Here is a 21,497-nt window from a genome sequence, read left to right on the forward strand (position 1 = left end):
AAAGAAGCTACAGAGAGAGGTAGATTCAAATACTTACTCTTCTACAGAGGCATATTTATAATGACGACATAACTCCATGTTTCCCAATTCACATGGTGTGGCTATTTTGCGCGTTAAAATTGAAGCTTCATAATAAGCAGCCGGCAACAATACGAAATAATCCAACATTACATTTTTATTACATTTAGTGATAAAAGTATATCGTCCAGGATCTAGAACTATGGCCGAAGGTTTTTTACCTTTGTCACCGGCAACTGTAACAAATTGTGGCGTCGCAGTAGGACGTAGAAGAACTTTAACACTAAGAACATACGCATAATATTATCTTTTTCTAAACTCGCTAATCTACGAACTCACTTTTGATCCACTTCTAAAGGATTTTCCGATTGTATCAATATGCTAGCAGTTACATTAAAGGTGTTCTGATTAACGTAGCGTATGACAATGCGATATACGGAAGACTTAAACACGGTTAACTCGTTGCGGACCTCGTTTTGGATGTCATTGAATACTGCGTACCCTTTATTACTGAACCCTGGAAATACAGACTCATCGAACTGATAACGCACTTGTGCCCCTGATGGTTGATAGCCATTTTCGTATTCATATTGGAACTGATGCAACGTCGGAAAATAATGAGTGGTCAACGGCTGAGTACAAGCTCGACCAGTAACACGAGGGTGACACTTACACTGACCGGTTAATTTGTCACATTCACTTTTCCAGGAACCTCCAACATCGCAATTGCAATCCTTGCAACCAAAAAGTGTAGCACCGTCCAAATCATAAGTTCCATCCTTACAATACTTACAGGTACGACCGTTAGTATGAGGTTTACATGTACACTGACCTGTTTTCGAGTCACAGGTATCCACTGATCCAATAGTACCATCTGTCCAACAGTCGCATATTTCGCAACCATCTGGGTTGCTGATATTAAGATTCCAATAGAGAGGCATACATTCGTTACAGATACGACCAGTAACACGTTCTTTACATTGGCATAATTCACCAACTGGCACTGAACCACATCCGGCAAATTTATCTATAACACCGGCAGGATCACAATTGCAATCCTCGCAACTGGGGAAATTATAAAAGCCTTCTTTACATGAATCACATAACTTTCCATCAAAGTTAGGTAAACATAAACATTGACCATCTGCATTGCAAGTAACACCTTCCGAACCGTGAACGTCGCAGTTGCAAGCTACACAAAGCAATAAAGAATTTCGATAATAAACTATTGAGTATATATTTTGATGAGATAACCGGTATGCAAACTTACGCAAACATTCAGGATAGCTGAAGTAACCAGCCGAACAAAGGGTACATTGCTTGCTAGCAAAATTAGTTAAGCAATTACATTTGCCGGTATTGTCACAGGTAATGGCTGTGCTGCCAGTAGCCGAACAATTACAAGTTTTACAGGCTGGATAGTTGTAGTAACCAGGCAGGCATTGATCACAGCGTGGACCGCCAAAACCTTCACGACATATGCACTGGCCGTTATCTTTATCGCAAATCTCTTCTTCTGTTCCCTGAATATCACAATCACAGTCTGGCAAAGAAATATAAAAACTAGAATTTATAAGCAACGCTATAAGTTCGAGTCGAATGGTACGCACATTGACATTTCGGATATCGATAGTAGCCATGCTTACAACGTTCACAACGTTCGCCACCGAAACTGCTCAAACATTTACATTGACCGGTAACTAGGTCACAGTCATTACTAATGGAACCAATTTTATTGCATTCACAAGCTTTGCACTCCGGAAAAGAATAATATCCATCGGCGCACTGTTTACAATAATGACCCGCAAAATTGATTTTGCAAGGACATTCTCCGTTAATGGCCTCACAGTGGTAACCGTCAGTACCGTTAAGATTACATTCACATTCGCGACAATTTGGATATCCGTAATAACCATAGGCGCAAGTGTCACAATTTGGCGGTTGGAAAGCTTTGCGACATTCACATATTCCGCTCTCTTCCATGCAATTGCCAGTAGAATAAAAATAATCACAACGGCAAGCTAAAATTCATTCGAAGTTATTAACAACTCTAACGTATACGCAACGTATACTTACGTTGACATACATCCGTTTCATTCCAATACTTCCCAACCGATCTATAGTATTTAGGCTTACACTTATTGCAATTAATGCCCTCGGTATTATGCTGACAGTTTAAGCAGCGACCACCACCTTCATAACGACCATGAACATCTAGAGACAAACGCTTGCGATCAACATCCTCATCGTAGATGCAATCGTTGGTGTGACCATGACAATTACAAGCTATGGTAAAGATATAATTTAGATTATTCATTGCATAACTTATGTAACTTACGTTCACATTCGAATGGTCGAGCATTAGTATTTTGACGCCATTTTTTTGCTTCAAATCCTGGACAACACTCATTGCACTGTATGCCACAGGTATGATGTTGACAACGGCATGCCAATATCCTTACTGGGCTCTTTGGATCCTTAACATCACAGGTATCTGCGTGACCGTTACACATACAACGGCCTCCAATGGAAATGTCCTTAATCGAGTAAAAGTATCTACGAGTCACCGTCGGATCTTGCCGGGCAACTGACATTAGATGACCTAAAAGATTCTTCGTGCGTAATAAACGAATACGAACATTTGTTGCTCGGGTCCATTCTTGCAAAATCGAAGAATTGAAATAATTTGTAGCCGATGGACGATCATTTAGCAACATTACAGGAATTTCTCCATTTTCTAGTGGCACTATTTTCGAATACTCTGTCGTGCATATCACATCATCGTCATTGTTTATGGGTTTATAAGTATCCTTGCCAAAATATGTTTCACAATCGGCCGGGGTATCCGAGAAATGCTGCCACGGTGACCATGTCTTGCCATAATCGCTGGATTTCTCCAACGTCCAGAGACCTGGACGTGGTGAGTTACCCATACGTATAAATAGATATGCCACATGAAATTCCTTGAAATAAATAACAAAAAGAACGTATTATAATTAAAAGGAGTGACTTTGTGAACATTTTATTTCCCATCAGTACAATTTTGTAAAAGCAATAATTTTTCAATTTTAAAATTACTGTAAGAAAATTGGAACCCTTAAATTAAATGCAGATAGCAAGTCTTCCTCGACGATTAGATAAGCTAAAAATAAATAATATATTAAGAGGACTATGAAGGCTAAAATTACTTCTGCGCAAGTGTTGGATACTCAATGCTTGAAGCAAATGCATAATGCATAATCATAAAGTGTTCTATTAGCAGAGGGATTGGTTGATATGAACTCTATATGGGCTTGACTTGACTTAGCTATTCGAACGCGAGATTTATAAACACAAATATACAAAATTCACATTTATTTTTATGAACTTTCCCATTCCACTCTTCTCTTTCCTTCTTTCTGTGATTTTTGATTCATCTTCCGCGCTTCCAGCTTTTATTTTTAATTTCAATAATTTCAAAACGACCCTCGTAGCCACGATTAAGATGTATATGTAATAAAAAGTCAAAGAATGAAGAAATAAGAGGTAGAATACACACACATATAACAAACAACGAAAAATGATTCTCAATTTCTATACTTTTGCCTGAGAAACACAAAACTAAAGCATAGTTCCAGGCCTTTTAAATATCAGTCGAAATCTACCATCTGCTAGAGTAAACGTGTTTATGGTCGCAGAAAGGGAGATGTCTGCTTCAGACGCACGATATAAAGGTCAACTGTTATTCTGCAAGAATAGAAGACATCGTTTACGGTCATCCGATAGTATAGATTATGAAAATTTAGTTGTTTTCTCTCTTTTAGTCTTTGTTAGAATAATGGTGAAGAGTATAAAAGATTCGATCGCAGTCGACTCTATTTGCTTTGTGTAAATTTTGCATATTCTAATGCTTATCGGACTGGAGATCTATACATTATTCGAGCTTTCCAGGAAAGTTACTATCAAGAGCCTTAAGTGACTGTTTCGAAATGAGTGCAACTAGTCGATTAACGAGAGCAACGAGAGCCAACTAACTACAATCTGCTAAGCAGATTGTAATAGTCAAAATATTCAAAACGTTTCGAAAGATACGTACATATAGATAACATCGTCCTCCTTATGATGAAAATTCTCTTGTACATAACAACCTAAATGACGAAGGCCAGTGGATGTTGACGACCCTTGTAATGGAATTATGTTAATTGAAGCAGTGAATTTCATATACAAATACCAATATTTTAGATATTTTCGATATAACGTTAAATTTGACTATTCCAGCACACTACTACTTCACGCTTTTCGACTACTAAAGTAAAGTAAAGTAAACTAAAGTTTCTCAAGACATTCATTAAACTGTTTGCTGCGGCTTAATGCCTAGAGTAAATCTAAAAGATGTTACTGGAAAACACTTTCCAGCCATCATAAAATGCATAATGAAAAGTATACTGTTCGACATTCATACAAAACTCTATAATATGATGAATAGCCGAGACAAGAATTATTATCATACCGTCACTTCGTGCTTGTTGCTGTTTTCCTTATGTTAGCAATAAATTTCCATAACCTACTATGTAGAGCATGTAACTCACCAACCTTAACCCATACTTTCTCTCTCTTTTATATTCGTGCTTTACCTATTTTCAGTACTTCGAATAAAAGCGTGAATGATTTTAGCAAATATGAGTTATATGATCACTCCACTATTTTAATTGGTAATGTGCTCATAACAAATGCATACAAACTTGTACAATAAACAGCGAGCCATAAGCATATATAACCGACAAATAAGCGCAAAAGCACACGGTAAACAAATATTTGAAAACATTTTTACGAATAAGAAAAAATGCATTAAAAGCAGTCTTAAAATAAGTACGCAACACTTTGCTAAATGTTTCACTGGCTAAGTCTAAAAAAAATTAATACACTTTATTCATGTTAGGGCGAATTCCAAACACCTACTTGTTGTTTGCCTTTTTTCAATTTGCGATCTGAAACACTTTTTAAGATGAAATCTTAGACAGCTCTTGTAGAAATTTGAGATCCATTTTAAATCAATATCTGCTAGAAGTCCGTCGACGTCATAAATATTAATGATATTGAAATGTTCACTTTTTATACCCTACACCACTTACGGTACATCGTATATTAAGTTTGCGCAGACGTATGTAATACGCAGAATGACTTCACATAGACCCACCTTTTATTATACCGATCAATTTCGAATCATTTTCTGATCCTTGTCTGTCCATTTATTTTTCTGTATTCAACCTACAGGTAGCAATTTTTGAGATATATTGAGAAAATTTGGTGCAACGGCGTAATTCGGCGTAGGGACGGATCCTATGAAAAATGGTTCGAATGGTTCCTCATATAACGTCCTACTGTAATTTTTAGAATATCGCAAAATAAATCACTGACGAATACTATTTAGGCGTTCTCAATTGATGCGGAAAGTTAGGATCGGATGGGGCAATTTTTTGAACCGCTCGCCATATAAATTTTCCTACGGCGAAAGAATCTTTATATAATAACAAATGAAAACATTATTATCGGACTGTTAAATACCCTACACCACATTGTCCAATACAATTATAATTGTTTCTATGAAATCCAAAAATTATACCCTTTGTTCTTATGAACTTATTATTGTGGACCTGTATATTAAAAATTAGACCGCTTTGCATATAAAAGCTTACTTTTTTTGAGCTTTTTTTTTTGTTTTAAATTGCTATCAATTTTCGTGAAAATTCTTATACAGAGTAGGAGTCAAAAAATAGGAATTTGGTGCAGTGAATTTTTCTATCTTAAATTACAATTATAACCCGATTCTCATCATAAACCATTTACACCTTTGATGAAATTGACGCTCTTTTCCAATATGAACTTCAATTTTCGTTATATAAAGGAGGGATTCAAAAAATTGCCCCAGGTGGTCCAAAGTTTCCACACCAAGTTTGAATCCTGAGATACTATTACTTAACCGCTCTTGCCAAGAAATTTCGAAAATTGCAATTTTTTTCCACATAACGAGTTTTCAAAAGAAGACGTTATAGAGGAAGTTTGTGCTTCGGTGAAAAGACGACAATGTACCAAATTTCATGAAAATATCTTAAAAATTTCCGCCTGCAGCTTGAACACCCTCAGACGAACAGACGGACAAATGGGCTTAAATCAGAAAGTGGCTCAGAAAATGATTCTAAATCAGACGGTATAATAAAAGCTGGGCCTATCTTAAGCCCTTCTGGGTGTTACATACGTCTGCACAAACTTAATATACCGTGTACCATAAGTAGTATAAAATATAAAAAGAGGAGTTAAAATCTCAAGTACGGTACAGTTTACTTTGGTCGTAGCTGTAGTGAGTGCTCGGTCCATTACGGCATAACACTTATCCGTTCGACACGCACCGACTAGGCGGCGGTCATCACCTCTCTTTCTTCTTCTTCCCCATTTGAAATAATAAAGAAATAAATAGGCAAAAAGAATAAAGCCGAGACCTGGTTTGCAAAGTACATGAACTTTTACGCTTGTAATAGTGAATTGAACAAACAGACAGATTTCTAGACGATCATATCGCTTGCGCTATTCTACCTAAACGGACATAAGTATTCCTAATGCATATTCAGGCCGTCATAAACAATTGATGATATATACAGTGGTGGGAGAGAAGTATTGCGTCCATAAATTAGTTTCACTTTTGTGCTCACCGCTTGATTATATATTAACATGTCTGTGCATTACAAGCCATTGCTATAATTAGATTAAATTTGAAAGACAAAACTATATAGAAATGTTTCAAGACAATGTTGAGGTTATGTTCTATAACGACATCCATCAAATTCAAAATTTTCTTGTAATTTTTACAGCACGCTTCTCTTCTTAGAGCCTGTAACCAGCGGCAACTTCTCATGGAAACTTAATTTATACAGAACTCTTCTCTCCTTGGAGCCTGTATGCAGCGGCAACTTCTGATGGAAACCTAATTTACAACAATCTTCTCTCCTTGGAGTCTGTATCCAGCGGCAACTTCTCATGGAAACTTAATTTATACAGAACTCTTCTCTCCTTGGAGCCTGTATCCAGCGGCAACTTCCCATGGAAACTTAATTTATACAGGACTCTTCTCTTCTTCGAGCCTGCATTCACTGCCAGAGAGTTCAACTACGAAAAGAATATCGCTTATATTCGCTGCTGGGCATATAAACTTGAATGTTTTTATATATTTCATTCTAGTCTGCACTTTAATTTTCAACTCATATCCCCTGACGTAATGTAAACGATTATATCACTTTTGTGTTTCTTCATTTTTTCAAAGGAATTTTAATCTTTCAAAACTCTACCACATTTTTGCTGTTGATTCACAGACATGAAATAAATTTGCTATACTAACGTCTAAGCGAACTAAAACACTGCTGCAGAATTCATTCAAAAATTCATCTATGTAGATCGTGCAAGTGCTACGGGTGTTATATACACCACACAATACAATTAATGGACGCGCATACTGTGATGGTAAGCATGAAACACATCAAATAAATTTGAGTTTATACGGCAGATATTTTGTCTTAAGCTCCAATAATCATAAATGTGAATGAAATAATATTTGTTTTACTTAAGCAAATGGAACTTCCTATGAGAAATGATCTCATAATTACGAGAAAAAAAAAAAAAAGAAAAAAACTTAATTACTAAAAAGCGAAGAGAAAAACAAATCTACATATAATGGATATATAGGCGTACATACATGTAAAAATATATGCGCTAGAAATATGACGACGAAAAAAGAAAAAAAAACAAAACCGCCCCCACACACATTGATATCGTTAACAAATATTATTCTGCACTAACATTCTGAAAGCATTGTTCAACACGCAAGTTTTAGTGCATTTGCATGATTTCCCCCAAAACGAGTTTTGAATAGATTGGCAAACAGTTATTCCAGACAGTTTTCAAGTGCAGTAAATATTGTTAGTTAATGAATGAAAACACGTGGCGCAAATCGTGAATGTGCATTGACTATAATCACAAGCGGTAATTACACAGAGTCTTAGTACGCATAACGCGATATCTTCCAATCGGTCGATATTTCGTTTGTGGCTCTCTCCCACATATACTTAATTAAAAATTTTCCACCGATATATGCTGTTCAGTGTACTCTGTTGGCAACAATACTTTCTTATCTTGATTAATTAAAGTTTTTTTCCAATTATAGAGTAAGCGTATTTATGAATAGATCGGGAGCATTATTAAACCCATGCATGAAGGTACATATATTACTTTTTTACAAGTCGAGTTTCATCTCGCTGTTAATTTTTGCATCCGCAGGACTTTCAAAGAGAAACGCATTGACGGTCCTTGTTGAATCGACTTATAACATACCTGTAATCGTGAATACATATATGCGTTCTTGGAGAATATATGGAGTTTTTAACGGGGTTTGTGTTTGCATAAAAAAGGCGGAAAACTCCAATCGGAATGTACTTTATTCCAATTAGTATTTCAATTATAATACACTTTAGTTGCTTGCATATTAGAACTCATGAAAACGGTTAGAGTTTAATCCCGCACTCTAATCAGAAGCACCACCTTATACTTAAGCTAAGAAAGATCGCAACGATATTAAAAAATGGCGGCATGCATTAAAAAGCTGGCAGCATATTAAAATGATAAATTACATTTGACATATACGCATATTTATCTAAACGTCACGCTTCATCATTTAAACAATTCTTAACCCAGCGAACAACTTTAGAGTTTCTTGGTTGCCAATAACCAAGAATACAATATTTTTTTTTCTTTTTATCGCTTATATGCATTAACCGATTTGAACCTTTTTATTCATAACTTGACGCAAGTTTGCAACGTTGTATTGTTGAGTCATTCCGTTAATCCGTTTCTTCAACTAAAGACGAGGCCAAAATTGAAATGTCAAAAGATCCCGTTCTTCTTGACGAGCATTTCACTGCGTTGCCATCTCTAACACCAAAAAAATGGATGTCCTACGCGCGAGCTTCCAGCGCCATATGGCAAAAGTCGCCCAGAAAACCTTAGCAGTACTAAGCCAAAATATGTTACTTTCCCCCGCTGCGATTAGAAGACATTACCCCTTCTGGTTAACACGAGCTCGAGCAGGACTTTCATTCTTACCATGATACCCATAAAATGGCCTTTTATATGCCAAGCCTCAAGACGTCAGCTATCTGCCCTTTATGAAATTCATATCTTGTCCAATAGATGGAAAAAGGATTGGCTAGTGGTGGACAAAAGTTTGAATAGTAAATGTTATTCACGTTTTTATAATAAAGAAAAACAATCGGCATACACGAAGTTGCACATCGCATACTTATATACAAAGTAGCAAAACCGCGTTCGAAATGTTTATTTAATATATTTAGACAAAATGCACTCATTTCCTTATTTATTTATTAATGCTTATGTAACCTCGAAGTCGTTACTATATCTAGCATAGGTGCAATGTAAAAGTAAAAAACAGTAAAAAATATTCTTAAGCAACCTAAAGGAGAAGAAAGGAGAACTGAAGGTAAAGAGGACAAAAAAATAAATAAATAAAAAAGAAAGAGGAACCAAGTATGAAAAGAAATAACACATACCACAACCACACCTCCATCCCAATGCTAAGCTCATTATTAGCCGTAAAGGTTAAAAGTGAGATAAGTCGCAAATCTCTAGGCAGCGAAGGATTCGAACAAAGGCCGCGTAAACTCGAGGAATCAACAGAAAGTTATTGCGAACGAATAAGTTAAAGGAAAAGTGTTGAAAAAGCTCTCTCGGCTCCTGCCGTAGGCTAATCTTAAGCAAATTAACACAAATTAACGCAAAAAGAGAAAAAGAAAAAAAATAGAGCTCATGTGAAATTCCATTCAAAACCCGGACGCAACATATTCTAAATGAATTATTATCCTAACAGATGCATGCGTATGTATGTAGATTTCGATATTTACATATTTGCTTGCATAGCCACATATCTAATAATGACAACCGCATTACAAAAAAAAAAAAAAAAAAAAAAAAAAATGCTTCGTCTTAATAATGTTGCTGAAAGAAGATGGAGGAGAATAAGAAGAGAAAACAAAAAACAACATGATGATATCATATGCTTATGCATACATGCATACACATAGTTAAATACATGTAATTTGCTTACAGTTGAATATTTTTAAAATCGTCGCGTTTTTGTTGAACTAAGCAAAATAGATCAAATATAATAATGCGCTCATAAAGTATAAGCAGTAAGTATATAAGATAAATGCTTAAATGCTTTTTTTTTTTGTTTTTGTTTTTGTTTTTTCATAAGCGTCTAAATACTCATTAAAATATTTTATAAATTCAACTCCACATGTGTGAGATAATCTTTACTCAAAGTCGGAACGATGGAGAAAAACTACTGCATACACACATAAATTGTGGATATACACTCATATGCATAAATATATATATATATATATATATATATATGTATATAAGCATACATACATACATACGTATACGTACAATGCAGGCATTCACGCATTGCTTTTAATGATGCATATACTTATAATTGAGAAAATGAAAATAAGTTTCAAACGCCGCGTTCTTATCGCTTCATTGCCATCTAAGAGAGTACTTTACTATGAATGCATAGTGTGTAATTCATATATATGATATCTAAAATATCTACATATATGTATATCCAGCGATTCCCATAGCGCAATCAAAAACAAGAGAAGACGGTAAGGTAAGGAGAATTAAAACAATTAACTGCGTCTTCTTGTTTAAACCTTGAGATTCGATTAAAAAACAAATAAAAAATAAAAAATATTTTGAGATGAATACTTTGGGAACTCATGTCGCATTAATTACGTCAAGTATTTTATGCTACTATTAGATTTACTTATTTGCCTTTTAAATGCCTTGCAATCATTATTACAAAAAAAAAAAACTTTTAAGTTAACGTTATACATAGATTATGTTTGCGTATATGATTTCAAATACGGTTTACTTTGCTGTGTAAACACACAAACAGATACACACACATAAACACATGTATTATGTATATCAGTTGACCTCGTATGCAAAATATTCTTAAACTCAATTATAGTTTTCAATTAAATGAAGGAGTGAAACTGAAATGATAAGAGTTCTTCTTCTTCTTCTTGTTCTTCTTCTTCATTTTAATCTACATAGTTCCAGCTTATCAGTTGGGACTTCCTATTGTTTTCTTATACAAACATCAAATCATATGTACACATAAAAATTAATATTACATATACACTAAAAGAAATTGTAAACGACTTGGTGTGAAACTTTTCATACCCTTCATACCTATAGCGTCGTCATAAGAACTCTTTCATTTGATCTTGCTTCAAGCTGAACGGAGCAGGAGCAGATATAGAGTCAAAGATTTTTAATTAACAAAATGCAAATAGCTTATGCATAATCAAATCCCATACCGGATATTGTTAAACTTGAAGCGTAAGATCAATTGTTTGTCCTTCGATCCATTTAAATCTAGATTACAGTTTTCTAACTTTGCCAGATCAAGAAATTTAATTTCAACTTATTTATTACTAAAATATCGTACAAAGAGTTCTTTTAGCGTGCAAGAGTTCGTCACTTATTCCCAAAACAAAGCTAAACGTAACTAGTTCACGTTCTATCCAATTATAAAAAAAAATTTTCTTTTAAATATCGTAAGTAATGGAATGTCCTGTATATAAATATATATGTATATAGAACTAAACATTGTTCTATATAAACATTATTTACCCATTGACAATATGTACGATATGTTTATCATAAATTATTGAAGATTTTCGTCGTTTGCATACCAATAGTGGGTTTTCCATATCCATATATCTCTTTCATATTCATGACCGGTAAACGGTCTACCGTTCTGTTTGTGCTGCTAACTATAGCGATGTGAGCTTATCTGCCTCCTATCCGAACACCTTTATCTACGATTTAGCATTGAAACGCTCACGATCGCAGACAGAAAAGTTAATGGTTGTGAATCGAGTCTTATGTATATCCGTTCCCCCGTCCCATACGATCAAACATCAACCCACCTCCCATCGTTTGTTAAGACTCGCTTCGCTACCATAAGTGAAATGCAAAACAAAAACTTGATTCTTGGACTTTTTTTCTTTCCGCTTACGAAGCTTAATATAAAAAAATTAGGCTTTTTCACTTGTAATATATGTAAAGGGCATCGTAGTGTCGCGACATTAAGGTGTCGTAAAATCGTGATAGAAGTTCTTATAAAGGCGATAAGTATCTAACAATACAATTCAATCAAAAGGTAAACAAAACATATGAACGACTTATTATTCTGCAGAAAACTTATGCCAAAGGTCTTTCTGGTTTTCGAAGTAAAATTTGGAAGCCGATGGTCTTCGAAATAGCTTCGATTTGGGTTTATTTCCCCAATCCCGCAAGCATAAGTAGGTTATTGGGTTTGAAAATCGCCAGAAGTTAGGCGGCAAATGCTGTACAATGGGAGTTAAATTTTCGGAGAAAAAGACTGCCCAGAATTCGAGCGAATAACCTAAAGCACACATAATAATAACATTATATCTGATTACAAGTTTGGCTCAAAGAAAAAAATTCACAATGTACCAGGTGTCAATAATCAAAGCAGTAAGTAAACTTAGTCTCTTACAAGCGATTCCAAGCGAAACGTTGCCAACACGAAAGATAAGAGAGGGACCTGCAGAGAGGGAGAGGCATTCTGAACGCAATACAAACTTTTATTATTATTTTATTAAATAAAAAGTGTCCGTCAAGTAGGACGGAGTAAGTTTTTCTGCCGCATGGTGTTGTCGGAAGCTCATGCCTGTCTTCTGTCTTCTTCCTCTGCATGTCACCCAATCAACAACCGATAATTTACTGAGTTGAGTAAAAAGGTGTCGCCCCATATATTTTCTAACTGCTTCGATAAACAACTACTAATTGCTAAGAAACCGTATTAATCGATAGCTTACCGATAATCGGTTAACGGTTATCTGCTTATCGGGCTTCCCTTAAATGGTATTGGTCTGAGAATATTATAATGTCTATAGTCGGACTTGAATTGCTCACACCTCGAAAGTCAACAACAAGCGATTGTTTTGAAAAATTTCAATACTTTGAAAATTTGTTCAAACATTTCAAGCGTCTAATCTACGATGACTGGCAGCGAAATCGAAATTTTCGAAAGGACTTAAGTCCACTCAAAAACTGTAAATGAACGAAAAGTCTTACATATTATGCAATATTTCTTTTTTCATAAAAGGAATATCACGATTTAACGGTTTCTTTGAAAATGAGAATAGAAATTTTCAAATACACAATTTTATATATATACTGATATAAAAATAGAAAAGGAAGTCGAAAATACATAACTAATACTTTTGTACTATATTTAAAGCTTTGAAATCTATTTCAATTCTCGCACAATGTAACGGGACAAGCAATCGCTCGGCAAGCGATTTCAATGCAGTGCATAAATGTCAAATATTGATAAGAAGAGTGAAGTCTATGCCTGCGCCAAGAGCTAATTAAATGAAATTATGAATTACATTTGCTTCAAGCGCTTTTTACATTTCTTAATTCTCATTTCTAACTTTATCTTAATGCAAGACTTATCACTTATAGGGTTTCGTATTTCCTTAAGAAAACAATAATGAAGAGAAATGAATAAATCAGAAAGTTAAAGAAACTAGAGAGATAAGCGTAAGTGAAAATATTTTAATGTTCGTTCATTTTGAAGCGAATTTTGAATACCTTCTTCCAGTCAAGTTTAATGTTTTTTTTTTCTATCATTTTTATAAACACAAATATTGTAATATCAATAAAGATGGAACGAAGAAATCCGTGATTCGGCATATTAATCGTATAACATCGATTTTCGATAATCGATTAGCGGTAAACTCCCTGATTCGATGTTGCTGACTTTTAGGATCGATTAATTGGATTAATTGGATCAACGATAAATCGAAGGCGTAACCTTAATCTCTAAAGTGAAAATAATCCATTATTAAAACTAAGTTAATTTGCTAGTCGAACTTAAGCTAACACGAGTGATAAAAAGTTTGAAATAAAAGCATTCTTCTCGATAAGGCAAAGCTTCGCAGATCATAATAATGATTTTAAGGTCGAATAAATTTCGACATAAATCAATTCCGCGATTCACGCTAAACAAAAATCTGAATACTATATAAAGCATATATACCTATACATATTTTATAAAATCATTCATATATCACTCTATACTTATTGTCTATGAAAATTCTCTGATCTTAACATGACTCTATTGCGTTAACATACAGCTTACAACTATAATAAAAAAATGAGAGCCTTTAAAAAAAAAAAAAAACGAAGAAACTCCATATGCAAGTGTAATGTAACAAAGAAAATGCAGACGTTTATATCATTTTTACATTTAAATGGTTGCAGTCCAGCTGTGATCATTCAATTTTCATTTCATAAAAACTCAAGACTATTCGGATTAACTTTAATTTTGTTATTGTACAGCATCTAAAGTAAACTAAAGCAACTGAAGATTTATAAGAAGAGTTGAGGAGTTGAGGTTTGATTGAATCATTCGTTTACTTCTTTTCCATACTCGCTAAAAAAGGTACACTACACGTAGTTTCTCAATTGTTTTATAGAAACAGACATCGAATACTCCCATTATGTTCGCAGCCTTTCTTTCTGTGTCAATCGATTGGAGAATTTCGCCATCTTCGTCTACTTAATTCTCATTTAGATGAAAGTATGCGCATAACCTCAAATTTTTACCTAGACTAGGCAAAAGACAAAACTCTTTGTTTTTCTTTCTTTTTCCTTTCCGCTATGTATACCGGAACCGTAAATTATAGTACCTCTTCTTTTTTAGCATACAATCTTAAACTTTACTGTAGAGTTTAAAATTGGCTCATCTGCATTTTTCCTTACTGATAAATCTTCAATAGAAATGTGGAAATCAGCCGAATTGGCTCAAAGCGTCGTTCCTATATCCGAAAAGTATTCAAAAAGTATTCAAAAGTAAATATGTTTTTTATTTTATACAAGGTTTCTGTACAGCTCTGCTGAATTGCATAATTCCCTCCGTCTTAGAACGGGATGGACAAAATAAGATGAACATCTGACATATACACATTCAACTCTTTTTTTTCTAGACCAGATACGTTCCTTAAAAGACCGTGCAAAAAAAATCGTGTAAAAAAATACAGGCAACATATGGTAAATTTGTGAATATGTTCTGCGTAATATGAATAAACTCTAAATATTTTTTTTAAAAATAACAAAATGCATATTATATATTTATACAAAAACAATAATTCAGTTTTATTTCGAAAAAGAAAAAAACTTTAATTAGTGTACAGTGAAAACTCAGTTCATAAATTCAATATAAATTAAAATTTAATTAGAACTTAAATTGAAAGTCGATATTAGGAACTATATCCGCCTGAGTGGCCGACTAGGCAAAGAGTCTTGACTAACAACACAACGGTCGTAGGATCAAATCTCTCAAGTATGCTAGAGTTTTCAAAAAAGCCGATAGCCTTAGATCTTAGTACTTTAAGATTTTAGTCTTCGAATTTATTATACACATGGTATAGAACAGTATCTACTCACTGCTAGTATCTTCTGCTCTTGTCTTAAGCCACTTAATTCGTTGACAATAAATTTTCAAACTTAAAAATTGGATATGATTGCGTAATCGCTTATATCCCATCAACCATATCTTAACAGTTTATGTTAGTAAAGACTCGCTTTGTCATGTAATATCAGACGTATTTCGCTTCTTCTATTCTTCCTTAGAATATAGTCTGGTCATAGCTTTTTTCAGTAGGAATTTTTTCGAGGTTACAGGTCTTTAGGAACGATTCTATTCTGTTAAACTGTATTTCGAAAATTCTGAAAGCATTTTTGTGATTAATTCATGTTTATTGTCCCATTTCGCTCTTTCCTTAACATTATTGCCTTCATTAAAGGTAAAAATATGCTAATTATGCTCTTCCAATATATAACAAAGAAAAAAAAAAAAAAATCTCTTCTTAACATACACTAAGAAAAGCAAAATAAATGACTTCTTAACTTCACTTGCATTCCTAAGTTCGCCTAGGTGATTACAGACTGTGTATATACTTTCTCCCTTCACCTTTTATTCTAAATGATTGGGAAAAAGAACAGATTATCCCCCGGTCCATCGCCTAGGTAATAAACTAACTATATACAATTTAATGGACTTTCTCTTAATGATTATATCGCCCTGGCATATACATATACATGAGATGTATGTTAGTAATTAAAATATTTTCTTAAAAAACTTCATTTTAGAAATAGCTTTAAACTTTAAATGTACAAAAAATATCTTTTAAAAACTTCATTATTATAAGTTATAGCATAGCATAGCATATAGAATTTTTATAAACATTCTACGTTGCCTCTGTGGTGAAGAAGATTTTATAGCCTAAGAGAAACAGAACGCAGATCATGTTGCTTTGTTTTTTTTCTTTTTTTTTTTTTTATTTATGATGCCAAGAAATCAGTCATTTTAACTATACAAGAAAAGTAAAAAAAAAAAATATGAAAACTCAAACGTATACACTGTAAATAATCGAGATAAATTACACTGAAATAAATTAATTTGTCATTTGTGTTTTTTATAACCTAATTTAATTGCCGTTAAATTTCAGTTAAACTATTATGAATATTTATTGGTTCCGATTTATGTCAGTTCATTCATTTATCCATATATACAAAACACTGGGATGACTTAGATAATACCTAAGGTTAAAGACTTAACCTAGTTATAATTAGAGAAAAAAGGATTCTTAAATTTATGCATAGAAGAATAAGAAAAAGAAAATCATATACTTATGTAGTCCAGCCGTGCACTCACAGCTGATGTACATCAAATGCGAGTGTACCACGTGAACAATGAATCACTGTAAACAGCAAAAATCATATAACATTATTTAGGGTATTACCGGATCGTAACGGTGCAATAATACTTATAAATATTGTTTTAAGCTCGTTTAATTTTAGTTGACTTTAGCTTAAGCTAAGGTCATTAAAGGGAATAGCTTTAATGGAGCTACGGGATCCAATGACGAAAGATCAGCTTATGTGTACAAAAAAGCGAAAAACCGCGACAAATGGAGAGGAATATTAAAGTTGACCTCCTTGGTAGAGGGACATAGGCCTTCAAATTAAATTTTTCGAAACTGTATGACTGTACAACTTGGGCATATGCCGCAAATATTTTTCTCGGTGTAATGCTTTCAATATCTTAAAGACAGGTTGTTTACTGAATACCTTTAGGGTACTTTTTTTTTGTTTTGACTTGAAATCTGTGCATTGTTTACATTTTTTAAGCTTAAAAACCAATTTGAGGAGAATTCTTTAGGTGATTTTTTTTTCACATTTTTTAAGTAAGAAGCGATGGTAAAAAAGAAGAAGAAATTTAAACGCTTACCTGACCGAAATCAATGGTTAAATTGACTTCATTGAATTTCATACCACGGGACAATGGAGGACTTTGCCACCACGATTCTGTACCATCGATTGCATGTTCGGGAGCATGATTCTTTTCGGGTATAGTAGGATCGCAGTAATCGCAAACCTTAAGGGGAAAAAATAAAACGAAAAACAAAAAGATGAAGAAATAAACAACATTTTCAATATCATTGCATTGAAAGTTACTTAATAATAATACATTAAGATAATAATCCATTTCTTTGTTGTTTTTTTTAATTAAGGAAATGTATATGCCCATCAGTGAATAGGGTTTTCCAATCAAGTGCACTTTCTCCACAAAGTAAATGTATCCACCACAGAAGATATATCGGATTTGCCGATTATTTGTAATGCATCCTTAGACCATATCGTATAAAGCGCTCTAATCCTTGCTAACGATAAAAACAAAACTAAAAGAAAGCAATATTCAATTTGTCTGTCTGTCGGTCGTTATCTTAAATTTTTCTCTCTTTTTTTTTTTTTCTTACATTCTCTTCGATCAGTATTATATGACTTTTGGTGAGTTCAGGACTCTCACTCTTATTTAACCTCAAACTCACTTACGCCTAGAAACGCAGTCGTAGTAGTTTGATGTACGATATTTCTGCTTTTTGTTTTTAAAAGAAAAACTTCCCCGATACATGTATTTTTTACTGATTCGAAAAAAATTAATATCTGATTGGATTGTGTAAATATTCTTAAATTCATATATAAAAAATGTCTGAGGCATTGATGTTACCGCAAGTCTCTGTTTTTGGATTTCATATTCGGGTTTTCGTTGGTACAGCTATTAAGGTGGGATCCAACAGCTGAGATGTCATGCCATAAACCTGTCTTTGGATACGATTTTAGATCAATTTTATACCTCTGCTTTTAATCTTCGTTCTTCTATCTTTTCTTAAGTTCTTATATACGTTGATGTTATTGAATTACGTGTAATATTGTAATGTGGACCTAATACCGAAATTACTTTCAAAATTTATATTTCGAATTGAAATTTTTATTCATGTTTAGTAGTTTAATAAAATTTTGTAAAACTATGGGAAGCTTAGGTTAGCTTAGGTTAGATTAGGTAAGCACTAGGGTGACCAAATCAAATAAAATTTTCATCGCCGTTTATGGGCAGATTTTAATGTGGCCGGAATTAACAACATATAACATTCATTATTGCGTAACGGGAATTAGCAAAATAAATAGAGCTGAGAATACCCTTGGCCCGCTGATGTACACCACACGGCGAGTCGTCCCGTTCAGTTTTGTTATCCCACCTCGTGGAAATAAACGTTAATCCTCCACTCTCTGTGGAGGCGAAGCACCTCGTCCGGTGATCAACTTTTAATCCACTATCGCGTAGCATATGCGGCAATTAAAATTTAATGCTTCTTAATAGATTTAATAAATATTTTAATATTTCTTTGTTGTTTTTGCTTTATGAAAAAAATATTCTACCTGGCCTTGTATTACTGAGTAGTCGATGTGATCATTTTCTGTATTTGCTCCTACTAATTTACAATACAACTCGGGACCATCGGTATCCATGCCACATGTGGCGGTTGCATAAATCTTACGTCCAGTCGCTAAATTGAAATATGGCGGAGTTAATTCCGCTTTAGCATTGCTTATCAAGTAATGTAATATTAAAGTCACAACCGCACCGGCAGGGCATAATGATATATGGCGTTTAAGGACCATGATAACAAAAAATACAAAATTTTTAAAATTTCTTATCCACTCTCACACACTATTCATTTATGTATTTTTAGAAAAAAAAAAAATAAAGTCCTTTATTCTTTTATTTTATTTTTTTGCTTTTTTTTTGTTTACTGCTTTTCACAGATATCCACGTTCGTTTATATATATGCGCTTTATCTTATCCTTAAAGACATTTATTTTCAATTTTTCTTCTTTTTTATTTTTGATTGTTTATCGTTTCTCGTTCTATTCTTTTTAGACCATCCAACCGCACTGGATAGCTCTTCCCCAGCAACTGATCTTACCAGTCAACATTAATTTTTCTTTATGTCTATTGCTTTTGCAGTTGGGTCAATTCTTATCTTAAAAATTCATTCATGTTTGGCGTGCGCAGTGCAGTTAACCGCACTATTGAAATCTTTATGGTGACGCGTGAGTATATCATACCGAAGAGCGCATACAATTTTATTTTCTTAAACAAAATTATCTTTCTCTCTTCACATTTATATTACTCTTAAGAATGAATTTAAAAAAAAAAAAAAAAAAAAAAAAAAAAAAAAAAAAAAAAAAAAAAAACAGAAGAAAATAAACATAGAATTGAAAAAGAAAAGCCGGCCGGTTTCATTATTATGACAGGCAAAGGTTCTTTTCGCGCTGCTAAAATAGAAAAAAAAAACGTAGGTGCGTTCATATTAATTTCCTTTTTATGGAAATTGTTCCGCTCCACCAGTGGATTGCAAATGTTTGAATAAAAATATTTATTTTATTACATAAGCTTGCTTTGCTGACCGTAGCAGTAGTCTTAACATTTGATTTCATTTTGATTTAAAAAAATATTAAACCAATCAAAGTGTAAAGGCTTTGTAAGGAATGTCTTTATACCTATCATCGGACTGTAGACATCAGACCGGTCATATGCGTTCGTTCGTTCCGCCTGGCCGATTGTCGGTCTATATGTCCCTTTTCATCGCAAAAATTGACATGTTCTCTACACAAGTATAACTACGAACAGTTTCTTCAGTTTAAGAGAATGTGCGCGTGTGTGTATTATAATGAAATATAATTATAATATAATGTTAATTTCAAAGGAACAATAAAAAAAAAGACTTTAATTCAAAAGATGTTGCATCGCTAGTTACAAAACAATGCAACAATTACTTTTCTTCGCATCGTCCGCGAAAGATTTCACTTTTAGTTTTCGCCTCTCCATCTGCCTCCCATTCAACTTATGTGATATCAATCCGTTGACCATCTTAATCTTTTCCATTATGTGTTCACTATCCCGCTTGATTGCTTCCCGGATTATTTTTCTATTCAAGCATCGTCTTCGTGCAAAAATGCCTTTTCAACAGTTTTCATCGTGCCTCGAAGCAATCGATATGATTCTGCAGCGGTTGCGTTCAAATGAAAACAAAAAATTATTTGCACAAATACTTTTCCCATTTATCGCTTACGCTTACAAAGCGAGTGACGGACGTTTATTGATTCTCAAATCCCCATTTCATAGTAGCACATCGGGTCAAACAAACCTATCTCACTATGAATAGCCGAAACACTCGAATGATAATATTTGATATCCATATATATATATATATATGTTATCATATATGCGGCACACGTACGGTCATCCGTCTTTAAACGCCTTTTCTTCGTCGGATCGCATGTAGTTAATGGAGAAGAACTTTCGAAAAGAAAGGAATACACTACGGAATTGCGCTCAAATGAAGTACAAAATATTCACGCATGTGGCGTAATTTAAACGCATTCAAAAGCAAGGAACTGAAATATTATTTTAATTACATGAAATTTACAAATAGCCAATGCAAATGTATGAATTTCGCCTGTAGTTCGGGATGATGTTAGCCCTAACTTTGCATTATTGCTTCTTTTTCTCTCCTTGTGATCTCACCTCCCTTGCGAAAATATTCAAAAAAATAAAACAAGTTCCAGAATTCTATTTCAATTTTAAAGACCGTGAGAAATACAGACAAGCAGATGGGCCGGAATCTTCCTTTTCGCAAGGAACAATTGCGTTTATTCATTAGAGATGGAAAGTGAATTTTCGACAGAACCCGTTTGCATGTATTCCTCCAATTGGATAGATCTCTTCATTATCTTTAAAATTTGTCCGTCGACATCTGTGTACTTATAACAAGAAAACGGTTTCTTTGTTGTCAAAAAGTTAAATACGCATCATATACTAAAAGAAAGAAGAAGAAAGATGCGCCTTGTCCGGAGAATAAAAGTGAGTTTAGAAATTTCGGAACAGATTTGTGAAATATTGTTTTGAAAAATTTCATCTC

The 21,497-nt window shown here is 33.8% G+C and overlaps 1 protein-coding gene across 1 annotated transcript in view; it reads right to left on the reverse strand.

Moving 5' to 3' along the window:
- The window catches only part of LOC119645130 (laminin subunit alpha), a 28,349-nt gene extending 8,866 nt beyond the window's left edge, over window positions 1-19,483 (reverse strand). The window contains exons 1-8 of the mRNA XM_038045067.1: window positions 18,952-19,483; window positions 17,462-17,608; window positions 2,357-2,981; window positions 2,095-2,304; window positions 1,629-2,039; window positions 1,289-1,561; window positions 358-1,210; window positions 38-301 (exon numbers count right to left, since the gene is read on the reverse strand). Coding sequence (XP_037900995.1) covers window positions 38-301; window positions 358-1,210; window positions 1,289-1,561; window positions 1,629-2,039; window positions 2,095-2,304; window positions 2,357-2,981; window positions 17,462-17,608; window positions 18,952-19,194 — 3,026 coding nt within the window. The 5' untranslated portion in view covers window positions 19,195-19,483. The remainder of the gene's footprint in view (window positions 1-37; window positions 302-357; window positions 1,211-1,288; window positions 1,562-1,628; window positions 2,040-2,094; window positions 2,305-2,356; window positions 2,982-17,461; window positions 17,609-18,951) is intronic.
- Window positions 19,484-21,497: the final 2,014 nt, after the last annotated feature.

The sequence above is a fragment of the Glossina fuscipes genome, unplaced genomic scaffold, assembly GCF_014805625.2.
Source record: "Glossina fuscipes isolate IAEA_lab_2018 unplaced genomic scaffold, Yale_Gfus_2 1, whole genome shotgun sequence".
In the NCBI taxonomy this organism is placed as follows: domain Eukaryota; kingdom Metazoa; phylum Arthropoda; class Insecta; order Diptera; family Glossinidae; genus Glossina; species Glossina fuscipes.